The sequence below is a fragment of the Rutilus rutilus genome (assembly GCF_951802725.1).
Source record: "Rutilus rutilus genome assembly, chromosome: 10".
NCBI classification, from domain to species: domain Eukaryota; kingdom Metazoa; phylum Chordata; class Actinopteri; order Cypriniformes; family Leuciscidae; genus Rutilus; species Rutilus rutilus.
Genome location: NC_140215.1, coordinates 25,818,022 through 25,838,323, shown reverse-complemented (window position 1 = coordinate 25,838,323; position 20,302 = coordinate 25,818,022). Strand labels below are relative to the sequence as shown.

At 37.3% G+C, this 20,302-nt stretch overlaps 1 protein-coding gene across 3 annotated transcripts in view; it reads left to right on the top strand.

Moving 5' to 3' along the window:
- st6gal2a (ST6 beta-galactosamide alpha-2,6-sialyltranferase 2a) overlaps positions 1-20,302 on the top strand; it is a 94,111-nt gene that overhangs the window by 54,207 nt on the left and 19,602 nt on the right. For all 3 annotated transcript variants that reach the window (XM_084421060.1, XM_084421061.1, XM_084421062.1), the window contains exons 2-4: positions 602-1,589; positions 14,953-15,050; positions 16,210-16,311. In XM_084421060.1, coding sequence (XP_084277186.1) covers positions 671-1,589; positions 14,953-15,050; positions 16,210-16,311 — 1,119 coding nt within the window. In that variant the 5' untranslated portion in view covers positions 602-670. The remainder of the gene's footprint in view (positions 1-601; positions 1,590-14,952; positions 15,051-16,209; positions 16,312-20,302) is intronic.

Below are 20,302 nucleotides of genomic sequence, written 5' to 3'. Positions count from 1 at the left end.
TACAGACATTCAACCTAAACTCATGGCTACACTGACTGTACACTGACTGCACAATTACATTCAGTCGTTGCTAATCTCAGTCACTGAACATTTTACTTAAGGTAAAGAGAATCTCACCTGAAAATCAGATATTTTCCAACTTCACTGGAGTTTTTCATTGTCTTTTTGTAATAATGCTTCTCCACACTACTGAAGTCAACTGAAGTGTGTTGTGACCTAGTACCTCCAGTAGGTGGCAACACACGACAGTTAATGTAATCGCACAGCGTCAGTTTTTAAGATTGACAACCGCATTTACTTATAGGTGGTAATCTTGAAATGTCCTGTTAACACAGCAACTTACAGTTGCGTCTTGATTACTGTCTCTATGAACATGCAGCGAAACCACACATGAAAACCCGCAACACATGGTAGACACGTGTTTGTGCTGTGCTGAGCTGCTCTCTCACACTGTATGATGTGATGGACAACTAGTTGTACATCCCGGTTCCATTCAGTGCACTTTGTCAGAGAATGAGGTTGAGTCCTGAAAATGTACAGGTTGAGTTTGGTTATAGAATGCCATATTTGTTTTTAATAAGAATGTCCTGTCCTGTTGTAGGCCTTCTGCTGACAGTTCTCCAGTTGGGTCTGGAGTGCAGCGGCGTGCGGCCCAGAGGAACGCTAGAAGATGAAGTCCAGTCTGAAACAGTGGCGGCGGCTCACGCTCGGCCTCATGCTGGTCTGGGTGCTGGTGTTCCTGGGGCTCCTCTCCTACTTCATGGAATCACGAGTGGACGACCCGCACTCCGCTGCCGCTCTCTCCTACACAGACACTCGCCGCCTGACCTCACTGCAGGGCAACCCCAGGACAATTATGACCACCCATTTAGGCCTGGCCACCTCCTCCACCCCCTCCGCCTCCAGCAACACCCAACAGGAGCAAAGCCAAGAGGAAAACCCCAGTGCTGACCCCCAACCTAGTCCGCTCAGCCAGGAAGCCTACCCTTATCCTGACCTTCAGAGCCTGGCGGCCTGGTCCGCATTCGGCACCCAGGATGTGGGCTCGAGATCAGGCGCCATAAGTCGCAACCGTGAACGACTAGAGTACAACCAGGATTCAACTCAACAAGATGAAGATGAGGAGGAGGTGTTGGGTGGGGAAGAGGAAGATGAAGAAGAGGGAGACGAGGGCAGGAGGAGGACGACTAAACGGGCGTCAAGGCATGAGGACTCTGACCCGGACGAGTACTATGTTCCCAGATCAAAATCTGTAGTGCACGGTCTGTGGAAAGGGAGTCTGTCCGTAGGCATGCTCAGTCCACGCCTGCAGAGGGCTGTGAAAGACTACCTGAATAATAATAAACACGGCGTGGCCTACAGGGGGCACCGGAAGGCGTTACAGAACGGCCAGCAGGTGCTGTGCGAGCTGAAGAAGAGGCAGAAGGTTCGAACTTTGGATGGGGCTGAGAAGCCTTTCTCCAATTTAGGCTGGCAGAAAATCGTACCTGCATTACCCTTAAGCCAGATTTATGGGGCAGGATTCCAGACCTGCGCTGTGGTCACCTCTGCCGGAGCCATGCTCCACTCGGGACTCGGCAAGGAGATTGGTGAGTGACAGATTTTTAACTTTGGTAAACCCCTCTAGAACGTCCTCAATCATATTTTTACTATAGGCAATACCTGAAAATAATACTAAGAATATATGTGAGTGGCTTATTGGTATGGATTTACTGTATTTAGCCTATTGAAATCTCAATTTAAGAGTTTTTTTTAGGATAGTTTTAGTTTATTTTCTTATGTATGTTTACTCTTGATTGTGTGTGTGTGTGTGTGTGTGTGTGTGTGTGTGTGTGTGTGTATAAAGTACATTGAGATGCTTGCTTTTAATGTGCTATATACATTTTTTATAATTATTTATTATTATTATTGTCATATTGCTGTACCATATATCATTATTTATTTATTTATTTTTTTTTTTTTTTTTTTTTTTTTTACAACTTATTGTGTATGTTTAAATTTTATATAACTAAATCCTTAAAAAAACTGATTTAATAAGTCTGCCAAATCTTATACTTAATGGGCCATATCATACATCCGGCGCAATGCAGCGCCAGGCGCGACGCAAGTGTTTTTTGCTAATTTCAGCCTGACGCAGTTATCATTTTCACGTCTTGCGCCACGTTGTTTAAATAGCAAATGCATTTGGCCCATTTGTGTGCCCATGCTGGTCTGAAAACGAGGTGTGTTCAGGCTCATTGATGGCGCATTGCTATTTGAGGCAACTGAAATAGACTGACCAACTGAAACCTGGTCTAAAGTCAATGTTTTTTTGTTTTTATTTAAAGAGTGCGTTAGTAATGTGCGCCTATAGGCGGGTCCACAACGTAGGTAGACTGCTTATTAAACACGGAGCAGCACACAAACATGCCAAATATTAAAAATAAAAGGATTACAAAGTAAAATATTATTATTGTGTACATAAAGATATGGTGGAATCCGGCTTGTCCCGTAGATGGTCTGCTTGCACACTTTTACCTCGCGCATTAGCAGATCCGTTTGTGCTCTGGAGACGCGTTCGGTCTTTCCACTATCAAATTCTGTCATGTAAATAGCGAATCTATGGCGTTATTTTCCTGTCAAATGTCGAGAGCGCATTATTGTAGCGTGAAAGTACATTAATATAATGCGCAAGCGCGAATCTCTCTGTTCACGCGCGGAATATGTGCCGAGCGCGAATCGCTCAGAGAATATGCCTGCACGATGTCGCGTTTTCGTCACAATGTCGTTGAAGCCTATTTCTGATTGGTTGTTGCCGTTTTGACAGCGTTTATGCCAAGAGCAAAGAGAAAGAAATCGAAGCGAAGAGTACTTAGGCATGCGTGAACGCACGGGACACAATCTAAGCACATACACGCTTACTTTAAGCGAAGAGGAGAGATTCGCGATTGCACTGAACACGTTTTAAGTGCAGGCATATTCTCTGAGCGAGCCCAGAGAAAATTCTTACAAGAGCAGCGTGTATCTGAGAGCGCGCGCCCAGTTCCCGTGCGCGAGCAGAGAGATTCGCGCTCGGCACATTATATTCCGCGCGCGGGCAGAGAGATTCGCGCTCGGCACATTATATTCCGCGCGCGAGCAGAGAGATTCGCGCTCGCGCATTATATTAATGTACTTTGGCGCTACAATAATGCGCTCTCGACATTTGACAGGAAAATAACGCCATACGAATCCTCCATGGCGTGACGCAACTGGCATTTAAAGGGAATGGGAGATGAGACTCTGATTGGTTTATTGCACGTAAAGCCCAAAACACACTCATTAAGAGAATAGGGACAACCCTTTTAGACCGTGCGCCGGGTGCGCCGACCATTTTTCCCGTCGTTAAACTAGCAAAAGTGGATTCGGACACGCCCTAACTGCCTAAATTAATATAAATGAATAATCAAAAGAGTTTGTTGGAACTGATTAATTGATTTGTAATATTAATTTAGCTACCTCAAGTTAATCCAATTAACTGACCCAAATATTAATAATCAATCATAATTGATCATTATGATGAGTTATTATTAATATTTCCCCTTTGAGCTAACTTGTTACACAGAATACTGTTCATGTCAGCCTGTTATCTGTTATCTTTCATAAAAATAATGGCAATAATTATCAGCTTATCAGTACCATACAGAGATTTAATAGTGGTTCATCTGTCAGAAATATTACTTTTCAAAAGGGGAAATTGTCAATGGATTTATTTTTCCTTTTGACGTTTTTTTTTTATTTCTAAACCATCTCAACCTTGTATTTGTTTTTATTGGCGATTTAATCTTTTCACTGATATAAATATCAGCCTATACTGATATCTTAGAGAGCAGGGTATATAAAGCCGATATAATCTCGTACTAATTTAAAGATAATAAAAACACATGCATAGCAATTGCTGAAAATAAATATACATTATATACAAAATGAATTAAAAATGAATCTGTAAAATAAACAGATTTATACTTCAGTAGGATTACAGAATTAATTTACAGATTTGTTTACCTCCTTTTTATTCATATTTTTTCCAACACACTGAGTACACCCGTTTTTATCCAGTCCACAAATGCACACTTCAGAGGATCTCACAGCTGGATTTGACTATAAATTAAATGTTTATTAGATATTCAAAGGCTTGCTTAAATTATATAAATGTGTATTTATTGAACGCTGATGGTTGATGAGTAGGTATTATAGTGTTTGCCTTTCTATTAATAATATAAAAGCAAATGCAATTTCATATACTGTATTTTTTTTCTTTTTCATATATTCGTATATTTACTTTATTTGTTTAACAGTTCTATCGAATTACGTGTTACCTCAGCGCTGTCAAAATAAAAGTCTGGTGCACCATCAAAATAAAACATTATCCGAAACATTGCCCAAACAGAAAAACTTATTATATATATATATATATATATATATATATATATATATATATATATATATATATATATATATATAAAGCAAAATATCAGCTGATATATCGGTCAACCACTATTTATTTATTTTTGTTATCAGTTATCTTTTCCATCATAGTTGCTTCAAAGCTACAATATTTGTCCTCTTTCAGCTTTCACAGAAGAGTCTCCTGCAGGATGTGAAATTAGTTTTCAAGAAGCCTGTGAAGAAAGGTTGGGTTTAGAAACCGTTCTCTTTTCATTCTCACTGGTTTCTGTGGTGATGCCAGTTTCTCTGAAATGGTCGGTGGGAGACTGATGCCCTTTACGGTTACATAATCACAAGTATCACAGGGCACACAAAGAGCCCATATTCTTCCAGCTTTGGCACCTATGGTGGCAGAGCGGTAGTGAGCGCAGAGGAAGGCGTTTCCATGGTGATGAATTGTTTCTCAGGATAATGGTGTCTGTGCCATCTCGTAAAGACATTTGGTGATCTAAGTTCTTTAGATGAGACAAATCGTTTCAAAATCATTAAAAGTGGATGCTTTCTAACCGTCTCTTCTATCATCACGATTCTAATAACATTTGTAGGCTACTTGTACTCAAGGGCTTCTTCTTTCTCGCTTCATAGCTGCACTAAATATCCCTAGATTTCCCTGTGGGGCAATTTCCTATCCTTCCATATTTATATATTATTGTTTTATTGCTATGATTATGATAGTAATAATATGCTAGAAGATTTTTGTGTTATTTTTTTTTTTTTTTTTTTTCGTTATTAAGGAGCCAGGTGCCATCGGGAAATACTTTAGCTTCTGTTGTTTATATTGTGCCGGATTTTTCTTCTTCTGGCTAGAATCTAAGACAGGTCATTATACAGTATATTTAGGTAAGAAATACTACAGAAACTAAAGTAATCAAATGTAAAATAACACTGGATGGATAGTCTTCACTGTAAAAATTAAATACAGATTAATGCTTACAATTAGTTACAAAAGTTATTCAGTCGAGCAGCAAGTGATTTTCTGTCTTTTATTATTTTATAACATGACAGACACCAGCAGGTTTATTAGACTGCTGTCACTTTAAGAGTTTATATACAGATCCAAAATATATTGTTACACAACATGCAATTTATTTCTCAACCAATTAGGTTCCAAAACTAACTGTTTCACTGAATATTCACCAAAACGGGCATTTTGACATTTTGTTTTTGGTACTTGCGACTCACAAGCTGCTTGAGAGGTGGTGTAGCAACTCATAATGTAATGTAAAAAGTATTAGGCTACATTATTATTGAAATGTTCATAATGTAATAATTTTCTCAAAATGTAATAAAATCTTGAGCTCATAATGTAATAACAATTTTTACATTATTATAAAATTATTACACTATAAACTCACCAAAACGTCATATTTTCATTATTGTAATAGCTTTTAAAACATGAACAATATTAGTATTCCCTTACAGTAAATTTAAACAATCTAAATCCAGTCTTAAAATACCTGCAAAATGCAACATTTAAATATTCATGCAATGGATATTGCCGATTCCGGTCCCTGGCCGGTCGATCGGTGTATCTAAAAACAAAAATGCATACAGATGACGACCGTTTTCAAAACGATCCCCATTCACATGATCCGTGAAAACAACTAAAAACACTGTATTCATGCCAGGCCTGTAGTTGGCGATGTCGCTTTGTAAAGAAACACTACGCGCCTATAGACTGAACACATAATATGCATGCGCATGACGTCACCGTTTTCACAAATTTGTTTTTTTTGTTGTTGTTTTTTTTCGTGGAGAGAATAACGGTAAACCCGTATGCGTTTTCAGGCCCCCAAAATGCTTTTGTCATGTAAATGAATGGCCAAAACGCTTCTCTCTTTTTTTTTTCTTTTTTTTTTTGTTGTTGTTTTTGTTGTTGTTGAAAACAGTGTCGTTTTTGAACAGTTTTGAAATTTGGTTTACTGATTGGGGTGAATTTGTTGTTTATGAAAATTAGATGCCATTTTAGTTAAATGGACAACAATTAATATGACAAAATATTAATAAAATTGCTTCTATTAAATTGTATCCAATCCTCGCCAAGGTCTTTGAAATCCACCAGTCTTTCAAATCCACTAGCGCTCAATCAGGTGTGCCAAGACCAAACAAATTACTACCGTGTTTATGCCACTGATGTGCTTCATGTAATTTCTGAATGCAGCTGTACGGATTGAATATCTATTGTATTATTTGTATAGTAGCAGTTAATATCTGAGCACACATAATATCTGAGAGTATGGCTCTCATTGATTTTTTCCCTACATTTTCATCTAGACTCAGGCCAGTTTTGATCAGGTTATACTTCTCCACAGCCTCTTTAGCCTGTATATTAAATTCAGCTTGTCTTGTCTAAACACTTCCTATCAGCTGTGCCAACCTAGTTTGCCCTCCAAATATACTCAAGGACGAGCCAGAGAGCCAGCAAATCCTCAGCGCAGCCAAGAGCAGATCTGCCAGAGCCCCCGATAAGCCTGTCACCCGCTCGTGTCATCTAAACCTTATTTTCCTGAACATTCATCTATGCGTTCAAAAAATATATATCTGCCATTGGTGTTTAACAATTTCCTGTTATTAACACTATAGTTTGTAGTTTATCACTTGGTTATTTGCAGTTATTAGCATTGATATTTCCGCTTTGATCAACATTACCAACATTAGCATTTCATACTTAATTTGTATTTCCTGTCTTCCTTTATTTTATTTATGCTGTCATCCATTGCTAATTCATTGTTGTAAGTGTCTATTTATTACTATATTTGTTATTTGGTTGTTCTTTCAGCAAAAAAACAAACAAACTGCAAGCGGGAGGGAAGTTCATTTTATTAAAGATTATGAGGACACATGGATTAAAAAAAAAAAAAAAATGACATGCACAGATAAATCATCTATAATACTGCAATATTGCATACAAAAATAAGAATAGTCAATTTTGATTTCATAGTAACTTTAACATTTGGAAATGAAGAAATGAAGACTTAAAGGAACACTCCACCGTTTTTTTAAATAAGGCTTATTCACCTTCTTTCCCACATTTAGATAGGTGGGCAAATGCATTTTTGTCTCAGTGCATGCGTTGTTTTAGTTTGACAGGGTCGGCGCTAGCTTAGCTTAGCACAATGAATGGAATCCTTTGTTGCCAGCTAGCATGTCCTGAGTAAAAGTGATTAAAAAAAACACCTAATTACTTCTTGTGGCCTGCGTATTCACAACAGGTACAAATAGCGATGCAGATTAAGACTAGGCGATTTCCTTGGCAGATATTGACTTGGGACTATATTAGGGGGAAGCACAGGCGAAGCACGGCTACTTAGGCGAAGCACTGCTACTTGGGCGCAGAGATATCACGCAACACATGAAATGTGAATATGTGGTATAATATGTGAATGTGAATTCGTGTTGGCTCTCATCCTCAAGTCCTCAGGCTGTTGAGCGATCGCAACCTCCTCCTCCTGTCATTCTATTTCCAAAGCACGAAGCTCATCTTCTGAAAACTCAGGTATGGTTCTGGCTCTGGCTCTTGACTGTCTGAGAAGTCACCATCTTCGTCTCTCACAAAATTAGCCATGTTCATTGCCATTCATGTACTGTAGGAAAAATAGCCAGCTACTATTCACGCCGGTATGTTGACGGAAGTCGTGGGATTTCATGTGTTGCGTGATATCTCTGCGCCCAAGTAGCAGTGCTTCGCCTGTGCTTCCCCCTAATATAGTCCCAAGTCAATATCTGCCTAGGAAATCACCTAGTATTAATCTGCATCGCTATTTGTACTCGGTGTGAATACGCAGGCCACAAGAAGTAATTAGGTGTTTTTTTTTTTTTTTATCACTTTTACTCATTTTTAGGACATGCTAGCTGGCAACAAAGGATTCCATTCATTGTGCTAAGCTAAGCTAGCGCCGACCCTGTCAAACTAAAACAACGCATGCACTGAGACAAAAATGCATTTGCCCACCTATCTAAATGTGGGAAAGAAGGTGAATAAGCCTTATTTAAAAAAACGGTGGAGTGTTCCTTTAATATAGAATTAGTACTGTAATTGTACAGTTGTACTGTACATTAAAATGATTTGTCTTATTACAGTACAATATTAAAATAGTAATATTTCTTAATTTGAATAATAATAATCGTTACATTTTTAGATAACCATTTCTGTTATCTAAAAATTATGTACTTACTATTTTTAAATGGTCAGAAATTGTGATAACATAATCTATACACATCATCAATCTAATTTTTCTACGAAATGAGTTAAAGTTAAAACAAAATGCAGTAGACATGATTGCAACCTTGTTCAGTAAAGTTGCCACCAAGAAGACAAAATTATATTAATGCCTCAATATAATTTTTAGTATCCTGCTACATTGCATTTCCTTTGAGTGTGGATTATTTAAATAGTATATCAAACTGACTTTTAGTGTTCAAAAACATGTTCCTGTAAAAGCAGCAGCAGTACCTTAGCCTCTTGTTCCTTTTCATGTTGTATCATCTAGTTCAGGTACATCTGCCCCCAAAATGCATGTGAAAGGTATTGTGATAGCAATGAAGAAGACCACCTGACCGACATGCAAAGTTGGAGCTATCAAAGGTTTGGTTAAATGAGACCACTAGAAGAACCCTAGTGTGTTGCTGCCACCTAGTGGTAGTGCAGTGTCTTTCCAACACACACACACACACATATAGTTTGTAATGTGACAGACTAATGTTGAATTTTCAGACAGATTTCTGTTCTTTTATCATTGTATCTTTTCGCGTCCTGTGTCTATATAATTTCTCACCATTTCAGCGTTTCACAGCCATATGTGGTCGTTTTTTTTCTTTTTTTTCTCCTGATGTGACATTCTCTCAGGAGATTGATGTCTCTGTCAAAGTAGTGGGGACATGCTCAATGTCAAGCTCAAATTTACTGCTTTGAAAATATTGCTAGTTGATGAAGGCCAATAAACGGCATGTCAGCTGAACTGAGAGATAGATGAGGGGGTGAGGGGCTTCCTTCATAAATGCAGTCATTGTCACGTCACATCCGGTGCAAAAGACTATTCATCATTCACTCTATTTTCTCTCTCTGTCTGCATTGGATTTAGATGTATGAATGTGTGTTTTGTGTGAACGTTATATTGCAGTATACAGTTCATCCACTAGATAGCACTGTTGTTTTAGACTACAGCATTGGCTTTGCATTGGCTTTTGTATTCTGAAAATGATCCACAGCAATGTTGTGTAATGGGTAAAGGACATTACAATTACTTTTATCAATGCTTTAAACATGGAATTGTATATCTTTAAGTATGTTATTATCTTTTATATTTGACAACATCCTGAATTTAAATCATTTAGTTATTTAAGTAAACGTATTAAGCAATCAGTTAATGATAGTTAATCAGTCAATGATAATTAATTTTAATTATTAAATCACTTTGTTTTTTTATTGAAATGTTATTAGATATTAATGTTAATTCATGTTGTTGTTTTATCTATTACACCCTTTAAATCTATTAAACCTTCTTTTGGCGTAAATCGATGCGTATACGGCCGTCTGCTGGAAGCTAGTTATTTTAGTTGATTTAGTTTTAAATATGTATATTTTTCAACGCTTTACTTCAGAAGGCCTTTATTAACCCCCCAGAGCCGCGTGGAGCACTTTTATAATGGATGGATGTGCTTTGATGGACTTCCAAAAAATATATACCCATTGACTCCCATTATAAGGCTTTGAAGAGCCAGGACATTTTTTTAAAGGGTCATGAAACCCCCCTCTTTCAGCTCAAGTCTAGCTCACAATCTTTTTGAAAAATGCAACTTAAATGGGCGTGGATGGCTGTGAGAAGAAGGGAGGGGAGTGGGTGTGGTCAAAGCCAGTGGCCCATGCATATCGACTGTCACTAAAAATCAGTGGTAAAACGTGAGGAAATGCTAGATTTTTTTTTATAGCTGGCAAAGTTAAAGTCTAATGAAATACACTGACACCTTATTTTTGTCCTTTCAAAAGTAACTGAATGCCCTGCTACACATATTAGCCTACTACAGTAATCATAATTCTATTTATAATATATAAATGTACATGCATATGTATAATTATGCCATTATAAAATATATATTTGTTTATATACACACTATAAATGCATATATTTGAAAATAATACATTTTCTGCATTTTCCATAGCCTAGATCTACGCGCCCACTAAACCCACATAATAAAGATGGACAATGACATAGAAATTTGCACAAACTAAGCACACGTTCCATACAATTTAGGTATTATCGAAATATCTACATTTTAATAACGCCACAAAAACAAACGCGCGTCCCATCATTGCTCTCTCATCTACTACGCGATATCACAGTTTGACATATCTATCGTTGGAAAGTTCCACGTGGTGCCATGAATAATTAAGAGAAAGTGTCTTCTCATTGGATAAGAAAACTCAGTCATGAATAATTATGAGACACCGATGAGTCATCAAAGTACGATGAAGATTTTAAACCCGGAAGACGGAAATAGCGGAAAAAAACCTACAATTTAACCATTTTCCCCCTACCATTAAATCTAACAGATGCTAACATTGTCTTCAATGGTGTTCAACACACATACCTCTGTTAAAATCTCAGAAAATTTGGTTTAGGGTTTCATGACCCTTTAATCGTCTGAAAGAAGAATGTCATATATACCTAGGATGACTTCAGGGTGAGTAATCATGGGCTCATTTTTGGGTGAACTATCCCTTTAACTGAAAGCAGTATTTTTAGTTGAGTATGCACAATGTGCATATTGAATATAATCTGCTACAGGCAGATCCTTAAAAACAGTCACTACATAAAATAAAGAATGAATGAATGAATGAATGAATATGTACATGTATGTATAGCCTGTATCTGAGTGCAATTCAAAATATAAGTAAGAGGGTGGAAATTCATGGCATGGTATAAACAAGGGGTGAGAGATGGTTGGGAGTTTAAAACCTGCAGCATTTTAGGAACAAGGGTTGCCTTGCCTTCCTCGTTTGTGTCCTAAAGCCTGGACAGCACAGGCATCGTCCTGAGCGGAGCCACTATTAAACTGAACACAGGACATGTGAAGGGTCTTGTAAAATCCTAACAGCCAACCTCAGCATTTGCTGTTTGCCTAAAGTGGAAAGAGCCCTAACAGAAAGTCAGATCATTTTTGAACAGACTTTAACTATGCGCTCTAAAGCATTTCTATTTTGAAGGCTGATAGAATGAAACCCACAAACGATAAAGAGTGTTGACACTTTCAACAAAGGAATAGTAGAACATATTGAGAGTTCTTACTAACCCCAGATGAATTGAGCTTCCTTTAAGAGGTACTGCCGCTTTTGGCATTTCCGAAGAATCTCATCTGTGTTGGAAGTAAATTTCAGCAGATTGTCGGAAATTGTGCCCAAGATTGCCTCCTCAGCAATCTCTTTGGGGTTTAATAATAATAGTAGTGACTGCCATAGCCGTTTGCCTCTGCTTATTTGTACCTTCTCTTAAGTCTTGTTTACATTTAGCTCCAAACAGGAGTCACACCACTCAACATATTTCTGAAGAGCTGAGCCGTGATGCTGTGAAGGGCCAGAGCTGAGACAGAAAAGACTGTATCATCAGCAAACTTGAATAGATGATAGTTGGATTGAGTGGACCTGCAATCATTATCCATATACAGAATGAAGAGCAGAACAGCGTTGTCGAAGTATATGGGCCATTCTACAGAATTGATTCAAAGTCAGAGTTGGAAATGTCTTGGGAAAAAAAATCTTTTTCCACAAATTTTGTATGTATGTATGCAAATTGTATAATATCCAAGGTACACATTTATAGTAATTGTGCAGTTAATTATCATATTGTATTTTCAGAAAGTTTGGGAATATTTTCCTCTCACCAAATTTGTCACTACCGAAACACAATAATAAATAATTTGATAAGAAGGCTTATATTGACTTATTAACATTTTGTTTGCATCTACCTTTTAAATTGTTTTTTTTGCTATTTAAAAAAAAAGAAAGAGTTTTCACTGGTAAACCAATAACAATGACAATTTTAACAATATTTCAAGTGTAATTTTATACGATTTGTTGTATTTTTAATCCAATCTTTCTTTGTAAAAGGCATTCAGTTAATCATACTGATTTCAAAGTTAAAGATACATTAGTTTGAATATACATTGAAACCAAACACTATAATAACATCTTAGTTGATAATTCAATATACTTTATTTTGGACAAAACAGGCATGTTTCGGTCGTGACGGCACATTTTTGGTAGTGACAGTAATGTTTTGGTAGCGACCACATCATATTACAGAATTTTAACTCTCATAGTAAAACACTACTAAAAGATACTAATGATTTGCACAACTGTACTAAAATTGAGTTTATTTCCCCCAAATAAATGATTGTGTTTCCTTTTGTCACTACCAAAACAATGATGACATGTTTTGGTCATGACTTTTTCGATAGTGACAATTTTAGATACTTTTGAGCCTAACTCAAAGATGATAGCCAGCACATGGTTACCTAGCACAGTTCTGTAGTTAACATAAAAACAAAATTTTAAGGAATAACACCCAAAAAAGTTTGTTTAATTGCAGAAAAAAGGTGTTTGGTAGTGACGTTCCTTAAAGGGAATTGCATTAATAGATCCGTAAAAGGGTTAGTTCACCCAAAAATGAAAATTATGTCATTAATGACTCACCCTCATGTCGTTCCAAGCCCGTAAGACCTCCGTTCATCTTCGGAACACAGTTTAAGATATTTTAGATTTAGTCCGAGAGCTTTCTGTCCCTCCATTGAAAATGTATGTACGGTATACTGTCCATGTCCAGAAAGGTAATAAAGACATCATCAAAGTAGTCCACGTGACATCAGTGGGTTAGTTAGAATTTTTTGAAGCATCGAAAATACATTTTGGTCCAAAAATAACAAAAACTACGACTTTATTCAGCATTGTATTCTCTTCCGGGTCTGTTGTCAATCCGCGTTCACGACTCTGCAGTGACGCTGCTGACGTAAGACGCTGCACTTCACTTTTCAAAAGAAATCAAAAATATATTTATAATATATTTTGGAATAAAAAAAAAAAAACACATTTCAATATAATTTTCACAAGTTAAAATTGAGGGGTTGGGGTTCGGGTCAGCCACCTCCCAATTGGAAGTACCCAATAAATTATAATTTTATATATATATTAAGCTTACTAATATTTTAAATATTATTGTGGGATAGCTAGCAATATATAATAGAAGGATACTTGTAAACATCCAAAATTGTAATACTTAAATGCTTTGTAAATGTGTTTTTTGGTTGTAGGACAGCAGTTTGCACCAATTCTGTAGAATGGCCCATATAGGAGGTCAGAAAACACTCTCTGAGACCTATTGGTTAGAAAGTCAAATATCCAAAAAATCAGCTGGTTCTCCAAATGAAAATGAGTTTTTCAGCAATAATATGTGGCTGCAGTAGTGTGTCAAATGCAGAAGAAAACGTCAGCAAGCAAAAGTCTGGCTGTGGTGTTAGAAGACTTGAGATGCTCATGAACAATGTCTGTGATAAACACCTTTGCTTCATCGACCCCTTTGCCTGTGCGATATGCAAACTGAAGTGGGTCAACTGGTTAAATTGTTTATTTGTATTCATTTGTATTATATTTTTGTATTTATTTAGATATTTTTATTTAATTAAATATTTTATTTAGAATAAAACCGCTATTTAATTGTTTTTAAATTATTATTATTATTATTAGTAGTAGTAGTAATTACATTTCATTCTTTGTTGGCATTTATCACCATCTAATTAACAAACCAAGGTTTTGTAGATCTACATTATGTTGTGCTTTTACACAAAAAAAAGTTTTGTTTTTGCAGAGATGAGATTTTCATGAAAATGATAATTGTCTTATTGTCATTTCGTTCCAAACACCGTTGATTCTCACCTGTCTCATAACCGATTGTGATGCACCAAGTTTGAATAGGTGGTGACATTGGTAACCACAATGGAGGGCAGTTCCCATATTTTTGAGTGAACTTAACATGACCTTTGAAGTCACTCAATCACACGGCAGATTAAATGGAAGATTTCCAATCAATAAAAAGCTCCCAGAGATGAACCCAGTAATAAATGGCTTTGTGCTGTTAAATAAGCTGCTTGCACAGTTCCTAACAACAGATTACAGGCTTGAGCAGTGTGAGGAACATGTTTACCAGTGCTGCACCCTCACATTTCCACCAATGCACTCTTGTACATTGTGTTCTCTGTGTTTACTGATTTGTATTATTATTTTTTTGCCTAAAGCCTTTTAATCAGAAAGAAACTTTTGACTTTTTTTTTTACATAGTTGTTGTTAATGGCTTTTCTTTTTCTCTTGGGACATGTTGGTTTTGTTATCTGGAGATGTGCAGGAGTGAAATGCCTTTGCTGTTCATTCATTGTTCTTTTAAACATGACTCAGTCTGAGGCACCATGTAATTAAAGCCCCCATTTTTGTAACTCCAGACTCCCATGATGCAGTGCTGCGGTTTAATACAGCTCCTACCAAGGGTTATGAAAGAGACGTTGGGAATAAAACCACCGTACGCATCATCAACTCTCAGGTGAGCAACGTTTGATGTTTTCAGCATCCATTAGTAGTAATGCAACTTTCAGTGAATCAGCCACATAACTGAAGCAGGTCTCATTTGAATACCCTCTGGCTCGTCCTCCGGCTGTGTTTGTTTTCAGTTAGATCTGAGTCATCAGTCCTAGTGGACACGTGCTCACCGGTACAACCTGAAACCATGCTGCCAGAGAAGTTGTCAAATATGCTGGGTCCTTTGTCATGGCTCATGAATTAACAGATCAATGGGAACAAGATGGGAGCTGCAAAGTAGTGTTTTGAAAGTTCAATCACTGGCTCACCTGTGTGCCATTTGTCTCCCACAGAACAAAGTCAGTCATACAAGTTTGAAAAGACCATGAGCTGTCAGGCTCTGAATGGAACAAAAAAAAAAAAAGCCCAAAAAGGCTTTATAAAAGTGGTTAAAATGGTTTACACATTGTATTGCAAGTCCTCTAAAGTCAGCTTTTGTGGGGAACAGACTGAATTTAGGGCATTATTTTTGTAATAATCTTTCCCTGCCCCATAGTTATCAAATATTCACATGTCTACGTATTGAAAATGTACAGTAAACCACCGTTCAAAAGTTTGGGGTTAGTAATTTATTATAAATTATTCATATTTTAAAAAAAAGTATCTTATGCTCACCATGGGTGCATTTATTTTATCAAAAATACAGTAAAACATCAATATTGTGAAATATTACAAATTAAAATAACATTTGATGCTCAGAAAACTTTCTTATAGATGTTGAAAAGATGTAATGCTTTTTGTAGGAGTCTATGAGCATTTGTTTGATTTGACATTATAAATGTCTTTCCTGTCACTTTTGATTAATTTAATGCATCCTTGCTGAAGAAAATTATCAATTTTGTTTAAAGAAAAAAAACGTACCCCAAACTTTTGAATGCTTGTGTCACTGTATTTTAAACATCAAATGTTTTAGCTAACTGCATTTTGTGCAGCATGTTCACTTTCAATGCAGACTGATGAATTTCTCTTCGCTGGAAACATTATCACATTGCACATGGTTAAGTTAAAGTATGTGATGCTGTTGTGTTTTCTGACTAATCAACAAGTTAGTTGGGCCTCAATTCTGTGTCTCTTCCTCCTTTTGTTTGTATTTTTGTGTAACATAGTGTCTCTTTTGCTTGCAGATTCTGGCGAATCCCAAGCACCAGTTTAACACAAGCTCATTGTACAAGAATGTAACGCTGGTGGCGTGGGATCCTGCTCCATACACCCTCAACCTGCACAAAGTGAGAACTGGCTGTTTTGTTCATTAGTTATCAACAAAATTTGAAAGGGAACCTATTGTACTTTTGTCACAATTTTTATTTATTTTTTGCTGAGAAATCACTCCAAAGGCATATTCTCTATATCAGTAATCAAGGTTTCTGAACTCAAACACCTCAATTTGTAGTCTTGATTTTTCTTCCGTGAACGTACGTCACAATAATCCTCATTTAAAATTGAATAATAATTTACAAATGTAAGTTTTTCTAAAGATTTTAGAAGGTTTTTTTTTTTTTTGCATCTAAAACAGTTTAATGGCAAATTGAGTGATAATGTCAATTTATAATGTTATGCTTTTGAGTTATAGCATTTTTAATTTTGTAATACAGCTATGCCATAATTATTCGATCCCTATTAAACGCTACTGTTTTTAAGTCACTTATTTGTATGGTAAAAAAGTGTGTTAAAACACAATTAAGCCTTTGGAAGCTCTATAACAAAATGGAATTAGCTTTTGCTGTTACACATGCATACATTTAACCCATGCATAAAGTTGAGAAGCAAATATGGCCAAGTCAAAAGAGCTCTCAAAAAATCCATAGAAAACTAATTGTTTTATTACATTTAGAAAGTCTATTGCTATAGGAAACTTTACAAAACACTAAAAGTTTCTAGAGACACGGATGGCAGCCTTATTCATAAGTTTAACATTTGTTGTGCCAGAAAACCTTTGAGGGTGTTGAAGCGCAAGATATCATTAAGGGGAATACAATGTTTGATCGGAGCAACTAAGAAAATCCCTCAATTTAATGCCAAAGACTTGCAAGATAACCTGATGGAGGAAAAAAACAAAAAAAAAACATTTAAATGCAGAGTATAAGAACACTAGACAAGCATGGCTCTTGACCGAGAAGAACATTAAAGCAAACATTAAAACTTGAACATTTACATTTAGTCATTTAGCAGACGCTTTTAGCGTCTGTCCAAAGCAACTTACAAATTAGGACTAAATTAAGCGAGTCATCTTGAAGAGGCAAGAAGCAACGCAAGAAGTGCTCAAAATACGAAGTTCAGGCATTGGTCAGAGTAGCATAAGCCCGATAAGCGAGGATTTAAAGGAAAAAGGAAAATATATTTTTTATATATATATATATTTTTATATATGAGGTTAAGTGCTCACGGAAGAGATGGGTTTTCAGCTGTGTTTTGAAAGTTGCCAGGGATTCTGCATTCCGGATGAGGGTGGGGAGAGCATTCCACCAGCATGGAACTGTGAATGAGAATGTTCTGGAAAGTGATTTTGTGGCTTTCTGTGATGGAACCACGAGACGTCGCTCGTTGACCGATTGTAGGCTTCTGGTAGGGATGTAGGCTCGTAGGAGTGAGTGAAAGTAGGAGGGAGCTGAGCCTGTGATAGATCTGTAAGCAAGCGTCAATGCCTTGAACTTGATGCGAGCGGCGAGTGGTAGCCAGTGCAGAGAGATGAACAGAGGAGTGACGTGGGCCCTCTTAGGCTCGTTGAAGACAAGACGAGCTGCAGCATTCTGAATCATTTGTAGAGGTTTAGTTGCACATGATGGAAGTCCAGCCAGAAGAGCATTGCAGTAGTCAAGCCTAGAAATGACCAGGGCCTGGACGAGAAGTTGTTGCATGCTCAGTTAGGAAAGGCCTGATCTTCCTGATGTTGTGCAGTGCAAACCTGCATGATCGAGCTGTCTTTGAAATGTGATCTGTGAAGATCAGCTGGTCATCCAATATTACTCCAAGATTTCTGACTGACCTTGATGGGGTGATTGATGATGAATCTAGATGGATAGTGAAGTTGTGTTGTAGAGATGGATTGGCAGGGAGGACGAGAAGCTCAGTCTTTGCCAGGTTGAGCTGCAGGTGATGTTCCTTCATCCATGTCGAGATGTCCGCCAGACAGCTTGAGATCCGTGCAGCTACTGTGGGATCATCTGGTTGAAATGAGAGGAAGAGCTGTGTGTCATCAGCATAGCAGTGGTAGGAGAAACCATGTGCCTGTATGATGTGTCCCAGTGATGTGGTGTAGATGGAGAAGAGGAGGGGTCAAAGAACTGAACCCTGAGGAACTCTTGTGGTCAGTTGATGTGCTTTGGATATCTTGCCTCTCCATGCAACCCTGAAAGACCTACCTGTGAGATAGGACTCGAACCAGTGGAGGGAAGGTCCTGTGATGCCCAGTGATGAGAGGGTGGACATAAGGATCTGATGATTCACAGTGTCGAATGCAGCTGACAGATCTAGGAGAATGAGAACTGAAGATTTGGAAGCAGCTTTTGCGATCCTTAGGGCTTCTGTGACCGACTTGAATATGATAAAATCCATTCAAATAGACCTGTGGAGTTCTGAATGAATGATTTATGGAGTGATGTGACCAAACTGGAACTGTTTGGACATATTTATCAGCGGTATGTCTTGTGCAAAAAGGACATAGCTTATGAGCAGAAGAGCAGCATCTCCATGGTCAAACATGCAGGTGGTCTAATCTTGGGGGAGGGGGTGCTTTACTGTATGAAGGACAGCATGAATTCATTAAAGTTTCAAGCCATTTTGGTAAAGATGGTGATGTTTTGGTACAGAGACTGAAGCTTGATGGACTTTCCTGCTGGAACTTCAGCTTGGTTAAGAGATCAGTCATAGAATATTCTTTAGTAGCCTGTACATTCTTTAGATTTTAATCTCATTGAAAATATTTGGTGAAATTTGAAGCAGTGGTGACGTGTAAACCAAAGATTATCATTGATCTGGAAGCTTTTTAAAGCAAGGAATGGGCCAAGATTGAAGTAGAGTGGTGAGGTTGGAGGTTATAAATAATAAAAGATTCTGCACGAAATTTGACTTTTGGGGTTGAATAATTTTGCACATGAATGTTTACATTTACATTTTTAAAATCAGTCAAATGTGCATTACTAAACTTTTTATAATAGTTTAGTAAAATAATAGGCAGCAAAATGTCTTTAAATCTCTAAAATGAGATAAATAACTTAATGTGAATTTTTTTTTTTTTTTTTTTTTTTTAACAATCAAGCATGAAAACCTATTCCAGTTGACCCCAAAAACAAAATCAAGAATTTGTATAAAAAGGGCTTAATATGTCCTCTAACATTTAAGGTCTTCAAATGCAATCACATCTCTAGAATTACATACTTTTCTTTGATATTTCTTCCCACACGTTTCCAGAGAGCAGGTGATGTGGTACATTTGCAATTCGCACGACACCATGCTGGAAGGTTATTCTGAATTGTCTGGTCTGAGCACTTCTGCTCACACACCACTGTGAACCATAAACCACGATACCGGGGAGAGCAGATTACTATAAATGCTTCTAATCTGTCCTTTGTGCCCTTACCGCACTGGAACAGCCTTATGCCATTTCTGATGTTCACAATCCCATCCATCTCTTTGTTATGGACAGTAAAGGAGACATTATGGGATACATAGAGTCTCTATACTGCTTTGCCTTGACTGACTCCCACAGAGTAACAGCACGTCCCCGACACGTGTGCCATCTGACGATTGCTCGATCAGACATGGAAATTGCACCATTTTCACAGCAAGTCCTTAGAAAAAGAAGAAACTAAATATCTGACCCCATTGACAAACTGGGAGCCAATTAGATTGCGGGGCATCCAATTAACCCTTTCAATAAAAAGCATTTCTCTAGAATGAGTGGATAGTAAGGTCAATAATTTATGCCGCCTCTCCACTGCACATGACATTTGGACACGACTGTCAGAATTTGCAGAAGTCGCAATGAACTTTCATTATGATCTTGCGTGGCAACATGGGTAAACTGACGCTTTCTCTGAAATCCTTCCCTTTGAGGCGCATCTCTTAAAAGGAACCTAATACTTGAGCTAGATATTTTGTTGCCCACCTTGATTTGCAATTTTTTTTTTTTTTATGTCTTTATAGAGCCGTTATCATCTGATCTCACCATGGTGGAATATTATTAGTAGTTATAGTATTAATATTAATAGTCAATATTAA